Genomic DNA, 16,978 nt, shown 5'->3' with positions numbered 1-16,978 from the left:
TGTGACCTCTAGAACACCTGGTTTACAGGAGTTCATTTTTAAAAATGGTCTGTTTCTCCAGTCGTGGTGTACTTTGGAGGTCGCAGAGAGGGAGAGCGTTGGAACTGGGCTTGGGTGCTGAGTACCTGGCTGGCCCGGCACATCGGTTACCTTGGACTGCTCCTGAAACTGATGTTTGTAAACCCCCCGGAGCTGCCAGAACAGACAACCCGAGCATTACCGGTCAGGTGGGTCCTCTGGAAAGGCGGCTTTACACTTTATAGGCAGTGAGATAGTTTTCAACAATGTTGGCTTGAATGTAAGTGTTCCTTCAATGTGCATGTAAATATTTAGACAGAAATTCTTGAGTAGAAGTAATGTGACTGGTTTTGTGGAGAGAGAGAAAAAAAAACATTTCTTGCTTATTAGATCATTTCACATAATGGGTCATTTTTCATAGTGTTGTGTTATTTGGTATGCAGCTTGCCAGAGCAATTTGTCAAATACGGTTTGTGCGCTACTGATGAACACAGCTATGATGAATTGTAGTGATTCATTTTAATCTTGTATTTCATTTTTTGGTAGGTTTTTGTTTACAGATTACAATAGGCTGTCTAGTTTGGGAGGAGAAACATCCATGGCTGAGATGATAGCTACTCTTTCTGATGCCTGTGAAAAAGAGTTTGGGTTCCTCGCAACCAGGCTGTTTAGAGTCTTCAAAACTGAAGACAACCAAAGTAAATAGAAACAAAAAAAGTCTTAAGGAAATGTTTGTAACCCAGGGGAACCATCGGCAATTGTATATCATACTTGTATTTTTAATTTCAGCTAGAATACCCCTTATCCATTTGTGAATAAACTACTGGGAATATAGGTGTCTGAATGTCCACATTGCATACTTAGATGTCCTAACGATGAAACGTTTTGATGATGTATTTTTAGTCATGCCGAAGGATATGTATATTACAGTTATCCTTGATTGTTTCCTGCAAATGTAATTTTTGAGACTAAATCCGTTTTTCTGTTTTTCAGGGAAGAACAAGTGGAAGAAGACCTGTTGTGTACCTTCCTTTGTCATCTTCCTTTTCATTCTGGGCTGCTTCATCACTGGCATCACCTTGCTGGCCGTATTTAAGGTGGACGAGGGGAACATGACTGTGAACACTGTCCTGATCTCCATGGCCTGTGCCATTGGCCTGGCACTGATCCTCAACTGCCGTACTTGGTGGCAGGTCCTGGATTCAATCCTGAACTCCCAGAGGAAACGGCTTCATAGCGCAGCCAACAAAATGCAGAAACTGAAGAGTGAAGGCTTTATGAAGGTGAGTGTTTCATTTTAAACATGTGTACACTACATAACTAGAACAGCTGACCTGCAAATCCACGTAGAATGTGTGTTACTGATTTCGCCGGATATAAAACTATTCCGGGCTATTGTATGTAAATGTTTGGCTTGAACCACAACCAAAAAAGGTTTAACATTCTATCACGGTTTATGTAGTCAACACAGGGAGAAGTATTTAGTATATCTCAAATAGTTAACTGTCTGACTATGATGCTGTCAAGAAAAAAGTGGTCACTTCTGTATTTAGGCTGTTTAGTTATTTCTGATGTTTTTGACAGAAAGAAGCAAACAATCTAGCCCTAAGCAACAGTGAGATGACAAAAATCATGACACATTATTCATGAAGTGTAATTCGTGAGATCTAAAAAGTTGTGGTCAGATGTTCCCCCTGCATTTCCACTAATTACACCACTGCCAGAAACTGTTTCAGTGATTGATGTGGTGTTACGTATTGATTTAAAGGTTTTGAAGTGTGAAGTGGAACTTATGGCTAGGATGGCAAAGGCAATCGACGGCTTCACACAGAATCAAACCAGGCTCACAGTTATTATTGATGGACTGGATGCCTGCGAGCAAGACAAAGTACTCCAGATGCTTGACACTGTAAGTGCTTTCATTCCTGCCATTTTCAACTCTCCTCCTTGACAAAAACAAAACAAACAGCTGCTAACAGTGCAAGAAGCCTTTAGGAGCTAATTACGAGATGACTGGTTAAAGTTGCCATTTTAAACTTGCAACAAAAAGTATTCATACAGCTTCTAGGCAGCAATAATTAAATGGATTATAAAGTATTGTATTTGTTTGAATTTAAGACGCACATTTTTAACCAGATTTTGCTTCTCAAAAATATCCTGCGTCTTAAATTCGAGTACAGTATAGTGATGCGTGTATTAAAATCATCCACAAAAGACGTGACTGAGTACACAAATAACAACGTGACGAGAAAAGACAAACAAAGATGATACTGCCCGAATACACAAGCAGCAACGTGACTTACCGCCAAGAAAAGACTAACCAAGACATTACTGCTCAGTCTCGAATCATCCATGACATACAGGCAGCCATTTTCAAAGAAACGTTGTGCACTTCCAGAAGAATTCAAAGAGAAGCTTTTACAATTTCAGCGTTTCTAACAAACAATATCAGCTTGGACCGATTGAAAATGATGATCAGACCCCCGTATTTTTCGGCATGCCAAGCAATGCCACATTTCACGAATTGGGAGAAAAACAGGTGTGAGTAATCACGACTGGAAATGAAAAGCAACACCTAGTGAGATCATGAGATTTCACTTCCCATGTCACTTATAGTACATTTGTGTGATGGTGCATTTGCTTCTATGACATGCTGAAGTGGCCTAGCTACCTATAAAATAACCCTGATCATTGTCATTGATGATAAGATTGATGCAAAAGAAAAATAAAAAACAGCAACTACTTTTGTTCATACCTGCTGAGGTCAAAATAAAACAAAAACTCTGATCCGATTGGTAGCAGGGAGTAATAGAATTTTGTGACGAAATTAATCTGGGGTGCCAGGTAGGCATTGTTTTAATCCTGCCAAATAAATGATATCAAATAAATCATCAGAAGGACCTAACAGCAAGCACAGTTATAACTGTTAGACCCCACTATGCTCATAAGTACATATTTTTAATAAAGGATACCGAGTTTCATGGAGTAACCATAATTTATCAAGAATGAAACAATAGCATGTAATATACACCAGGCCTACTATAAAAACAAAATACTATATAAACAGAACACATAGAAAGTTCTTTCTCTTATCACAGCTCAGGTTTTAAATTCATGTCATCATACTGAGAAGTTTAGTAAACCCATGTTTATTAGTAAATAACAAAAATGTAGCCAGTCTAAAAATTAAAGTAGTTCACATCTGACGAATTGATGCTTTCCAACAAAATAAATAGTCACCAGTGTAGTCAAACCCACTCGTAGGTCGCTCTGTTCCTAGATTGCTATGCCTTCCACAGCTCCGTGAACACTCCAGTTTAAGAGCACATTCTGCCATCCTCCCACTGAAGTCCCAATGAACTCAGAACTACGTTCCACTGTGCTCTTCCAAGAACAAAGTTATTTTAATTAAATCGACTTCACTATTACATACTGTTTATTGCTTATTTTAGTAACCATATTTAGAAAAAAAAAAAATTGCTGTAACCCCCACACTTGCCATTTGAATTTTCTCTCTCACACAATTTTGTCACACAGGTGTCTTATATCATTGACAGCACTAATTAGATTTATAGGTTATGAAATGCACTGTTGAAACAAATTGCAACCACATGCAACAGAATTAGAAAATCAGATTCTTAAAAATGAAATATTTTTCCTTGTATAAATTCAAAGTAGTTTAAAAATGTTTGGTTAGTTTAAACATGTTTCGTAACTGAAGTAAATAAGCTATTCAGGGAAAGGTATTATGTCTATGAAAACTAACCACTGTCTGCCATATCATTCTTATTATAAGTGTCTTTCATGTTTTAAACAATTTAATATTTTCAGGTTTTTATAACATGGGGAGCGGTATCAAAAATGTGTTTGCATTGTCTTGTAGTCAAAGTTGGTCTTGAAGCTCTTAAGAGTGCAAAATGTTCTTGAATGTTATGTTGATATTAATTTGCTTCTAAAGCAGTTGCTGTGAGTTGATGAAACTGTTGGGTATGAAGGAAGACAGTAGTGAGTATTTTTTTTTTTTTCAGGTAAGAATTTTGTTCTCCAAAGGTCCATTTATAGCCATCTTTGCCAGCGACCCTCACATTATCATAAAGGCTATTAACCAGAACCTCAGCAGTGTGCTTAGAGACTCGAACATCAATGGCCACGACTACATGTGCAACATAGTCCACCTGCCAGTGTTCCTGAACAGCCGCGGGCTGAGCAGTGCCAAGAATCTTCTTGTGGCAGCGCCAACTAATGGAGATGTGACGAACTCAGAAGGTGAGCTACTGTACCCAGAAATACTCAAACACACTTTGTACTAGGGATGCAGTGGTTGTGATTTTCACAAACCGTAACTGAACTGAAACCGTCGTTTGCATAGAATTCCAAAGCAAACGATACCAACAGAAGATAAAAGCAAACCGAAACCAATTTTTTTTGCACAATGAAAAAGCATGCTAGTTTCAGCACTACGCTGACAGGCGTTTTTGGGAGGTCATCGCACACTTTGCTGCAAGTAAACGGTTCACATTAATATCCCTTAATAATTTTAATATTGTAACAAATCAGAAGTTATGACAAGGCATAGCTGATTGATTCTGACCAGCCCTCAGTACGGCTTGTTGATGAAAAGCGTAGGTGCTACGAGCACAGCAGGCAAACACTAACTTAAACCTTTTGTAAAAAAAATGCACATAAGAAGTGAAAAGCTGAAACTGGAATTTTGTGACTTCCTTTGTTGCTGCATTCTGTCAGCATGTTGTAAGGGCCTTACCCATAGAGTCATACCTATGTATCACAGGAGCTGCAGATTTATTCGGATGTGCTGTCCACTTACAACGACTGCGGTGACAACGGGGTACCAGGAAAATTAAAAAATAAAAAAGTTCAATGTGTATTAATGCATTATTTTATTATTTTTGTGTCTAATTGTATAATACATTGGTATGAGTAATGCAATAACACTGTGTTGAGCTTATTTGTTACAGTTTAAAATATGACGTGTGTGCTAATTGCTTGTAATAATTTTATGTAATAAGTGCATGTAATAATTGTGTGTAATAATTGCATGTAGTAATGGCTTGTTCCGTTCCCTAGGCTGCACAATTGCATTTTTTTTTTTCTGTTTTAAACGTTCGCTTTTACCGAAAACCAATTGGACGACAAAAACAGCTGGAAGTGATTAAAAAAAACAAAAAAAAAACAAACTGAACCGATCAAGACTGGCTTGCATCCCTACTTTGTAACACTGGCGAATGCAGACATGAAAATAAATTTTAGTACAGCTGTATATCTTATGATTAATTGAAATTATGTTTGAGGTTCTTACACAGCTGGTATAATTATGGCATGTATTACAGAAAGAACCTTGTATTTCTCCTCTAGGTTGGCATGAAGACACTGACAGAAAGCTTTCCCAGCACAGTCTTGGGGAGCTGACAAAGATTGGTAGCAAAACTACTCTAAATAGAAGGGTAAGAGTTATTTTCATCGATAAAATACTGTATTTTTCAGAGCTGTTTACGATTGGGCATTAGGTTGTGAGAGATAAGGGCGTTAATTGTTTTGAGTTTAAGCTGTTGCAAATGCAGCAGCAAGATCAGGTCTGCCTCAACCAGGCTTGTTTCTTCAGTGTTCCATGGATCCTGGGGTAAGGGATTTTAAACAGAATCTCTTGTTTACGTGTTACCTGCCTATAGAAAAGTTTAAATGCTTAAGAAATAATATGTAATCTATTACACCTAACAGGAATGCTTATGACTTGCTGTTCTTGTATGGACACACTGTGCAGTTTATGTTGTAGGTAGTATTGGAATCTAAAGTTTCATTAAGTAGTCATTTCCAAGTTAATTGTTAGAGCAGTTACTTCTGAAAAGTTTAAATACAAGTAAAATGTAAGACCCAGTTAAACTACTAAATTAGAATGGCAATATTTGGCTTGATGTTGCATAGTTTCCTGATGATGGGACCTTTTACAGAAACTGTTTATTGCATTTGCTGTATTTACTGACAGCTGGTCCACATTGTATAGGGCATTATTGTGTGAAACCTGCCAAACCTGGGAAGTGCCTACACTTAAATGTAACACATATAGCTGCCGGAAATAAAGACGCAGCATTGGGCTTTGTGGACAAAGCCTTCTTTATGCTGTATTTTGAAGAAATTGTGCGTACTGTTATTTTACTGCAGATTTGGGTCGTGCTGACTTACTTTTTATTCTAAGCATCCTTGTTAATCAACTGTACGTCTGTACAATCCACAGGACACCTATCGAAGGAGGCAGATGCAGAGAACAGTAACACGGCAGATGTCCTTTGATCTGTCTAAATTGCTTGTTACTGAGGACTGGTTCAGTGACATCAGCCCGCAGACAATGAGAAGATTACTCAATATTGTTTCTGTCACAGGTAAGCAATGAGTACAAAAAACAGAATCTCAAACAGCTCAACCAGTAGTTCCTAAGTAATCGTATTTGGAATTTAACATGATTTTTAAAGCATTTAAAGCAATTATTTCCGTATATACACTACCCTAAAAAAATAACTGGACAACCTGCGGTCAGGTTAGCTGCCGTGTGTGTATAGGTAAATGTGCCACAGTGTTCACAGTAGAATTCGTAGTCTCCTGCCATTTAGAAAAGGACAATGCAGTAGTCTCTTCAGTAATAAGCATAGGAGTCATTACTGTTTTGTAGGGCATTGTGACAAAGTGCCCGCCCCTGTGTATATTATCTGTTATGTGTTGCGTGTGGTGTGTTTAAATGTTGGTGTATAGACATTGGTACACGGGATATAAACGGGTCTGTGTAACACGAGTGTTTAAAATGTATATGTGTATTTAGGCACAAGGATTGCACAGTACTTCACGTGCAAGTAAAAAGTAATAATATGTGAGCACGGGGAATTGCACTTGATTAATTCTCGTGCAGTTGTACCAAGACTCTAATTGAATGAGTGATTACCAGTCGAGTCTAGGTACAGCTGCATAAAAGGAGCATGTTGTCACATACGCAGGGTTTGTGTGTTCAAGAGTGGAGAACGGGGGAGAGAGAGAGAAAGAGAGCGAGAGATAAGTGTAAATATAGATCTCAATTGTTGTGTAGCGTTCGTCCACTCTGTGTTTTGTCCGTGTGTATTCGTTTTGTTTGTCTATTTATTTTGGCCTCATGTGCCGTGTGCTGTTTTGTTACAAACCTTTTATTTTCTGCCTGTTGTATTATTAAACTGCGCATCAGCGCCTTCACCATTTCAACAGCTGTGTGCAGAGTCAGTTCCTGTTTCTGGTCTGTCGTCACCCACTTCGGCCGTCCTTGTGACAGGCACCTAACGAATGAGATTCAGTGACTAAGAAGAAACTGCCGAATTGACAACTGTGGCTTAATGATCAAGCTGCTGGTTCATCCCATTCTGCTGATGTTATTTTCTATTATAATTATCTCACAGAATAATCGAATGTTCTGTACAAGACATTTACTGATATTGGTTGTGTCTAAAGCTATACATTTTTTTAAATTCAAATGATTAAAAAAGTGGAAGGATAGAGAGTAAGATGCATGTGGAGGCATAATCATAAAGGTGCATAATCATAATCTGTCCTAGAGGATTTCAAACATACATAACATGCTGTCACACTGCATTAGGAGATAAATATTCCATCAGAAACTTGAGAAAGCTTTTTCATGTGACGCACAGATGGTTTTGCATTACAGGAAGGCTGCTGAGAGCCAATCAGATCACCTTTAACTGGGACAGACTGGCATCCTGGATAAACATCACAGAACAGTGGCCATATAGAACGTCTTGGCTCATTCTATACCTGGAAGAAACTGAGGGGGTTCCAGAGCAAGCCACCCTGAAAACAATTTATGAAAGGCAAGTACAAAGCAACCATGCACTGCATTATTGTTTTGGATACAGTATAATGTATTATGATGAGGGAAGCTTTTATTGGCATCTTTTATGGATAGATGTTAAATACACTGAGCAGGTGAGTAAAATGTTCAGTTATATTTAAATATAAAAGTTATAAAAAACACTCTTAAGGTTTTTGTTGGGTGCTGCTGCCCATTGCCATGTTCTCAAACTATAGTAAGTAAAGCTTTGCTGATTTAGATTTGGGTGAGAATTCCTATAATCACAAGCATTCATTCATTAGATTATCACTGCAAGACAACCTTGGACATCCTCCTAAGGTGAATACAAATCGTATTATACTAACGATCATCCAATAGTCTGTTTATACCACAAGTACATTTTTTAAAATAAATAACAATAAAATGTGTATTTTGTTTTATATTTAATTAATTAATTCAGTGATTATTTTACATTGCCTCTTTGCAATCATCTTTTTTGTCAATTTGCAGCCTAGGTGCACATCTCTGTCAGACAGACACTGCTGGAATTTGAATAGTAGGCATGCAGATTGGTAAATAGCATTTCTTGTCTAAACTCAAGGAAATAGTCGTCAAAATCAAAACAGCAATAGAAATCTGAAATTACTTTTTGAGGATGCAACATCGACAATGGATAATTGCAGGATTTATTTAGAGTTCCAGAAAGCTTTTGACAAAATCCTGCATAAACGATTAATTCTCAAAACGAACACAGTAGAGATTCAAGAAAGTGCATGCACATGGATTAGGGAGTGGTTAACATGTAGAAAACAGAAAGAATTGATTAGAGGAGAAACCTCAAAATGGAGCGAGGTAACCAGTGGAGTACACAGGGATCAGGATTAGGTCCTCTGCTATTCCTAATCTACATTAATGACTTAGATTTTGGTATAATAAGCAAACTTGTTAAATTTGCAGACGACACAAAAATAGGAGGAGTAGCAAACACCATTGCAGCAGCAAAGGTCATTCAAAATTATCTAGACAGCATTCAGAACTGGGCAGACACATGACAAATGGCAGTTAATAGAGAAAAGTGTAAGGTACTCCATGCAGGCAATAGAAATGTGCATTATTAATACCTTATGGGAGATAAAGCGATAAAAAATGCCAACAAAATGCATGGATATATAGTGAAAAGTGTTGAATTCAAATCAAGGGAAGTAATGTTAAAACTTTACAATGCATTAGTAAGACCTTGTCTAGAATATTGTGTTCAGCTGTGGTCACCTCGCTACAAAAAGGATATTACTGCTGTAGAAAGAGTGCAAAGAAGAGCGACCAGAATTATTCTGGGTTTAAAAGGCATGTCATATGCAGATAGGCTAAAATAATTTAATAATCAGTCTTGAACAAAGAAGACTACGTGGCTACCTGATTCAAGCATTAAAAATTCTAAAAGGCACAAAAATGTTGACCCAAGGGACTTTTTCAACCTGAAAAAAGAAATAAGGACCAGGGGTCACAAATGGAGATTAGATAAAGGGGCATTCAGAAAAGAAAATATGAAGCACTTTTTATACACAGAGAACTGTGGGAGTCTGGAACCAACTCCCCAGTAATGTTGTTGAAGCTGACACCCTGGGATCCTTCAAGAAGCTGCTTGATGAGATTCTGGGATCAATAAGCTACTAACAACCAAATGCGCAAGATGGGCCGAATGGCCTCCTCTTGTTTGTAAACTTTCGTATGTTCTTAAAGCATGTGTCATGGCAGCATTGTTTTGAACCACTAAAGAGCAGCTCCGTTCTGAATTTCAACTAGTCCCAGTAAAAAAAAAGTGTATCCCATGCTAGATATACGTGTGTGTGTGTGTGTGTGTTAGGAGCCAGAGCAATGTCAGAATGCACTTCATTGTAACACAGGGATTTATTTTTTTATTCTCAGAAACACATTTCTAGCTTCAATATAAAGGTTTTTTTTCTCTGTTTGAAAACCATCGTTGTAAAAAGCAGAGCAAAAACAGAATTAATTCTGCTTTAAAACCAGTATGTTATAAACAATAATACAAATAATAAGAAAATAAAAAAAAAAGACAGACGGTAGCACTAGATCGACAGTGCCTCCTTGGGACATTAAGACACGAAAAAGTAGAAGAAAGCAAATGTACGTCTTCTATGCCATACCCCTCTTACAGCAAAGGGAAAGTATTCAGGGTGTTATCTGTGTGTATCCATACAGGGCCACAAGAGGGCAGTGGAGCCTATGAAAAAGAGGGTGTCTAAATGTTGAAGGAACCAACACAACAGCATTACAATTTAGCATTTATTTTAATGTAATTTCTTATGAATTAAACTAAACCTAATATCAGGTACAATTTATTTTAATGTTATATGATTGCAAATAATAGTGCATTTATGTGCAAAACAAATGCACTTCTCACATGCTTTACTGTTTAAAATCCAGCTGCTGCACATTTGAGAAAGAATGTTTAGGGATCAAGAACTCATTAATTAATACCACGTGTGGTGCTCATTTTAACAGTCATTTGGATATCTTTCCTCCCCAGACTCTTAAAGTTTCGCAGCCCAACTGGCACAAATTGGATTACTTTACATTAGTGGTGTTTAGATGTCAAGCAAAAAAGTTTTTGTATATTTTTTTAAATCATCATCATCATCATCATCATCAAAAAAAAAAAAAATCTATTACAAATGGAACATATTAGTCCCTCTTACGACATGAGTACCAGGAACTAATAAGTCCCTTCCCAGAGCATTACAGGTACACAGTTTATGTAAAACTGATGGCAGTCCAGTCATTTAATCTCATACGGTATGTGTGTAATCTGTTAATAGCATCAGGACTTTTGGAGATTAACCTTTTAAACTACAGTTTCTTCATGTGTTTTTTTTTTTTTTTAAAGGATAAAAAGAATAATTGAGAGAGGTTTTTTTGTTGGCGTTAGACTGGAAATTGGAATGAAAGATATTGTGCCCCAAATAGATTTAAAATCTCTGTTATATAAATTAGGCTATTGCCTCTGTTCATTGCCATAGATCCAAACTGTTACCATATTCCTTCGAATTTAAGATACCCTCGGATTTAAGACGCAGCCCAAATTTACCCCTCTCAATTTGAGGAAAAATAAATATGCTTTTACAAAGATACAACCTGAATTATGCAGTTGTATCGTACAAAACTGACATGAAACAGTGCCGTTGTAGATTAACCACGGAGCTTGTTTATTGTGCTTCGCACTGTATAATACTTAAGGTGGTGTCTCTGTCGTACACACACCACCACTCACTTACGGCATCACACATCCTGGCAACAGCAAGCACGACAGAACACTCCGCGGCATCAGGAAACATGTAACCCAGCAACCACAACAGCACTGAACATTGCTTGGCACGTCGAAAAATTTCCGATCTGTCCAAGCTGGTACTGTTTGTTAGAAATGCTGACGTTGTAAATGTTTCTCTTTGAATTCCTCAGGAAGCTTGATTTGTTTTTTGTCAGCAGTGTCACATTGCTGCTTGTGTATTCCGGGAGCCGTCCCTGTTGTCTTTTCTCAGCAGTCAGTCACGTTACTGTTTGTGTACTCGGGTAGTCACGATTTTAATCGGTAATCTGACACACTACATGTAAGACAGCAAATTAACACAACCTGTGCCTCTTAGAATCCTAGCCGTAGATGCTATTTTTCCATCTGTTCCAAAAATGCTATAATTAATAAATAACTATAAATGTAACCACAACCTGCCGTTTGCAATTTTAAAAAAATCCATTATAGTCTATCTATAATCTATATAAAAATCGAAATATTTTCCATGCTGATCTTGTTTTATTAAAAAATCCCTAAACCCAAGGAGATCTGCTGTAGAGGTAAAATTAGGTTTAAGGAACGTGAACAGTGGATCACAAAGACTGCTTTCTGATGCATTGCACTGCAGCGAAGGCTACATTTATAGAATAAAAATGTATTTAAATATTTTTACATTGGGTATATTGGGTAACAAGCCCATAAATATAAAAAGGGGGGAATCTTCCAGAACAGCCCTTAATTTTACTGTAGATTTTTTCTTTCCATAGAAAACGATTGGTTCTCAGTGATTTATTAAAACGTGGGTTTTAAAATGATTCCTCAAATTGTTCAACTTTTAAATTTGAAATTAATACTGGAAAGCAATTTTAGCTAATTAGGCAGACTCTTCTGCAAAGCTTTGATACATTAAGAGGACACATTGGTGTTCATACAGGTTTACTTTAATTGGTACAATTATTGTAATTCAGGAGCAATTATGTGTTAAACTAAAAGCTTTTGTACAGCATATTTATGTGATTTTCATTCTTCTTAGTAGTAATAAGCTGCAAAAGATTATATTTAAACCTGGTATAACCATTATATATCTATCTATATCTATATCTGTATATATTATACAGTTATATTGTTTGTTTCAACGGCTTCATTGCGTCCTGTGCTTGAAATGAATCAGGAAAGGTAATGCGTTGGTAAGTAGGGTTATATTAACTGCTGTAGTATTGTAGTGGTTCTCTAGCACATTTTTGAAGACTCCTAAGATGGAAATTCCAAACCAATAAATACACTTTAGCGTATTTCATGTTTATTCTCATGCCAGGGCCATCCTCCAGAGAGGAAGCTGAGGCGCAGGGAACTGGATACAAAATAAATTGGGGTCTAATAAGAATTTTTGCTGATGATACTGGCAATGTTTTGTTAAAATGTGTAAAATACTAGTGTATAGGCAGCTACAATTTTGTGAAACATTATTGCATCCGTATGTCTGTTGATAAGGGTCTGATGGCAAACAGTTTATCTATGACTGCAGAAATAGCTAGTGTTTCACAAGAAACGGACACAAAAAGTAATAATCATAATCTTTACTTGAAGCATTTATGCAATGTATCTTAAGCCCTGGGTGAGCCTTAAAGGTTATTAAGAGGCCACAGCCAGTACAGAAAAAAAATGACGGATATCATGTGCTTAGGTTGCAGACTTTAAACAATGACCCTCTTTTTGAAAGCAAGACTAGAAAGCACACAGTGATCTGGAAACAAATCATAAAAAGCATTTACCGTAGTAGGAAGCTGTGACATTCAATTCTGCACTGGAATACTAGCCTTTTTTTGTTTCTAGTAAATGTAAAGGTTTTAGTATAAAACACTAAATTCCTTAAACAAGACAACCAAGCAGTGGGCAGCTGCTCAACTCTTGCTCTGTTGAAATAAGAATTTTTTTTTTTTGGATGAACTGTACACTCAGGGATAAATTCAGCCACATTCAGCCCTCCTTACCCTGACCGTTGAGAAGGATTACTATTATTGCTGTGCTGATCAGTGCCAACTAAAGCTGAAGCTGAACAACTAAACCAGCCTAACCCTAACCCAAAACCAGCCTGACCCTAACCCAAAACCAGCCTAACCCTAACCCAAAACCAGCCTGACCCTAACCCAAAATCAGCCTAACCCAAAACCAGCCTGACCCTAACCCAAAACCAGCCTAACCTTAACCAGCCTAAGCCTAACCCTAAACTGACCCTAACCCAAAACCAGCCTAACCCTAACCCAAAATCAGCCTAACCCTAAACCAGCCTGACCCTAACCCAAAATCAGCCTAACCCTAAACCAGCCTGACCCTAACCCAAAATCAGCCTAACCCTAAACCAGCCTGACCCTAACCCAACCACCCTAACCCTAAACCAGCCTAACCCTAAACCAGCCTAACCCTAAACCAGCCTGACCCTAACCCAAAACCAGCCTAACCCTAACCCTAAACCAGCCTAACCCTAAACCAGCCTGACCCTAACCCAAAACCAGCCTAACCCTAACCCTAAACCAGCCTAACCCTAAACCAGCCTGACCCTAAACCAGCCTAACCCTAAACCAGCCTAACCCAAAACCAGCCTAACCCTAAACCAGCCCAGCCTAACCCTAAACCAGCCTGACCCTAACCCAAAACCAGCCTAACCCTAACCCAACCAGCCTAACCCTAAACCAGCCTGACCCTAACCCAAAACCAGCCTGACCCTAACCCAAAACCAGCCTAACCCTAACCCTAAACCAGCCTAACCCAAAACCAGCCTAACCCTAACCCAAAACCAGCCTAACCCTAACCCTAAACCAGCCTAACCCTAAACCAGCCTGACCCTAACCCAAAACCAGCCTAACCCTAAACCAGCCTAACCCTAACCCAAAACCAGCCTAACCCTAAACCAGCCTAACCCTAAACCAGCCTGACCCTAAACCAGCATGACCCTAACCCAAAACCAGCCTAACCCTAACCCTAAACCAGCCTAAACCTAAAACAGCCTGACCCTAACCCAAAACCAGCCTGACCCTAACCCAAAACCAGCCTGACCCTAACCCAAAACCAGCCTAACCCTAAACCAGCCTGACCCTAACCCAAAACCAGCCTAACCCTAAACCAGCCTAACCCTAAACCAGCATGACCCTAACCCAAAACCAGCCTAACCCTAACCCAAAACCAGCCTAACCCTTGTTTTGTTTTTTAATGCTATGAGAAGCGTTGTTGTACAGTTTTTTTTTGTTGTTCATTATTATTTTATTTTCCTCAGTAGCCCTAAAGCATAAACAGCTCCCCAACATACCTCATCCGTAGCCTTTCAGAAATGGAGTGCGTCCAAAGACAGAAAGATGCCCTTAGGCTTTAAGTGATCCTTTATGTAGCTCCTGTAAAAGTGAATCAGATATAAATGATTGTCTAGACAATGGACGGAACAGAACAAACAAGCACTTTGTATTATGTGCAGCATGTACTGTAGTTATAATATGTCTTGGGTGCTCACCAAAGGTTAAAGACAGTAATGCCAGTCAGTAGCAAAGACTATTTTTGTAACAGTACTGTGTTGCGTTCTACATTTTAGCAGCGCATTTTCAATTTTGGCCATCAAGTTGATATTATTGGGCACAGCAGACCAATAATCCTTTAAGTAACATTTTAATGCTGTTGGTAATGGAAACTGCTCTCTTACTTTCATTCCATGCATTTCATTGCTTTTGTCATTGTTGGCTGATTCATCGTTGTGTTCCCTTCTATTGGCCATACATAATCAAGTATGCGCTATCCAATCTTTTGGCTTGAGAACATCTGCTTGGGGAGTGACTGTGGTGCTCCAGCGTCTGGGGATTTAGATGAGCTTGACAGAACACTGCCTGCCATTGTTATCTTTATCAAGAACATTGATTATTTTTATTTTCTTCAAAAATAACCTTGTGTTGGCATTTTGCTTTTTGGTTTTTATGGTAATTTGCTATTGAATACTATGCCCTATTAAGAGGCTGTGTGCAATGTCAAGTGTTACATTCATTGGTTGTAATGGGGGAAATAGTGGAAGAATGCTGTTCTTTCAGTCAGATGGACTGTGTGGGAGTGCTGAATAAGAATAAAGTAAAATAGAGCAGGCTTTTGAATTGATTAGCATTCAGAGAAACTGGAAAAATAGGATTTTAATAGGCAGCTGTGTTAAATACTGGCTACTCAGTTGGTGCAGACAGCTCAATGATATAATTGTAATAACTACAGTAAGTGGTTGGGGGGAGGGGAGAGACACAAAGTAAACCTTACCATTTCGGTTCTTAATCCCTTGCTGTTGAGGTAGATTTTATGATTATATTCCAGTGCAGTGGTTTTCAACCTATGCTACGCGTACTAGTAGTACTGTTATTTGACAGGCTTGCAACTGATATGCACCGGCAGCTATTCTTTATGACGATATGATTCCTCAACCACAATACTCCCTTAATCTCACTATCATAATGTACCAATCAGTTTGTACCACTGAATCTCAGACATTATGATGCAGGGCTCCAGAATTATCCAAAGTGTGCGATAAGGACAGGAACAGTTTGATCAAAAACAAATGCTTGTAAGTGCAGAGAGGAGGTGCTGTATTCACACCAGCAGAATACGGTAACCCCAGTTTCACGCAACAGTTGTGATGAACAAAATGCCCTGAAAACTTAAAATAAAGAAAATAATTTTAATGGAGGCTTGTGCAATGCAGCAAAAGCTCAACTATTAAACAAAGGAAGTGATTTCCATTGCATGAGGGTAGGTGTTAAAATTTCATGCTGATATTGGACTCAGCTCTCGCCAAGATAAGCACCAACTAAGACATAGCTTCTTTTACTGTAAACTAATGTGATCCGACTGCATTTCCTTCCATCTGATGATGTAGATGTCCTTCTGCCTGTTGATGGCTGAAGTGTAATGCTGGCTCCAGAGATCAGCCTGCTTTGCCTCTCTGGTGCATCAGCACACACCACGGCTTCGATGCTGGCTCCAAGGATCAACCACAATGTGGCCTCCCTAGTGCATCAGCATGACAACCGTCTGGACTGAGCTGAGTAGGGCACTTCTCTGGAGTATTCAAGTGGGCACCTTTCTCCCTGGTGTTTTGTTGACTAGTGTGCGACACCTTAAGAGGTCTCAACGGTGATTCTGGCATCCCAGCATCACCACCTTCTGTCCCCCACTCAGCTAAGCCCAGCTTACTTACCTTCCTTTCCATCAACGTTGCTTTCTTTCTACTGTGCTTATGGTCCCCAGCTAGAATCTTTTTGGCTCAACCAGAGCTGCTCCTCTCTGCTGCTTCAGATAAGTTATTCACTATGCATCACAACTTTTGACCACCTCTGAAAAACTGTGTTGTGAAGTGTGCCACATATCCTCGACAGCCCACCTCCACTGGGTAAACCTGGACTCTCCATTCTTGCTCTTCCATTTCAGCAGCTAGTTGAGCATACCGAAGTTTCTTCCTTTGATACGCCTTATCCACAGCATCTTCCCATGACACTTCTAACTCTACCAGGTGAACAAGGCATGCTGATCCAGACCACAAGACAGTATCAAGCCTCAGGTGGGAAAATAACCCGTTGTCCAACATCTGCCAGCATTTTCCAGTCTCTAGCAGCTTCCAGTTGTCCTAGACAGGTTTTGGTTTTAAAACCTTTTCTTGGTTGTTGCACCCCTGGATGGAGGAATGTTGTTCTTCATGTGTCATATGTTACTGGAATTGGTGGTAACCTGTTGGTCTTGCTGCACTTGTCTACCAATGCTACCAAGGCAAAACATCGCAACACCTGCTGCCTTTAGAC

The 16,978-nt window shown here is 38.8% G+C and overlaps 1 protein-coding gene across 3 annotated transcripts in view; it reads left to right on the top strand.

The window, feature by feature from the left end:
- Nucleotides 1-16,978, top strand: part of LOC121315508 (kinase D-interacting substrate of 220 kDa-like) — a 64,005-nt gene that overhangs the window by 18,069 nt on the left and 28,958 nt on the right. For all 3 annotated transcript variants that reach the window (XM_041249654.1, XM_041249653.1, XM_041249652.1), the window contains exons 15-22: nucleotides 62-227; nucleotides 565-716; nucleotides 1,012-1,301; nucleotides 1,787-1,927; nucleotides 4,047-4,284; nucleotides 5,392-5,480; nucleotides 6,269-6,413; nucleotides 7,715-7,877. In XM_041249654.1, the coding sequence (XP_041105588.1) occupies nucleotides 62-227; nucleotides 565-716; nucleotides 1,012-1,301; nucleotides 1,787-1,927; nucleotides 4,047-4,284; nucleotides 5,392-5,480; nucleotides 6,269-6,413; nucleotides 7,715-7,877 (1,384 nt within the window). The remainder of the gene's footprint in view (nucleotides 1-61; nucleotides 228-564; nucleotides 717-1,011; nucleotides 1,302-1,786; nucleotides 1,928-4,046; nucleotides 4,285-5,391; nucleotides 5,481-6,268; nucleotides 6,414-7,714; nucleotides 7,878-16,978) is intronic.

This window comes from Polyodon spathula, chromosome 5 (genome assembly GCF_017654505.1).
Source record: "Polyodon spathula isolate WHYD16114869_AA chromosome 5, ASM1765450v1, whole genome shotgun sequence".
Taxonomy (NCBI): Eukaryota; Metazoa; Chordata; class Actinopteri; order Acipenseriformes; family Polyodontidae; genus Polyodon; species Polyodon spathula.
Note: the sequence above shows the minus strand (reverse complement) of the source record. Positions and strands in the feature narration are given on the sequence as shown.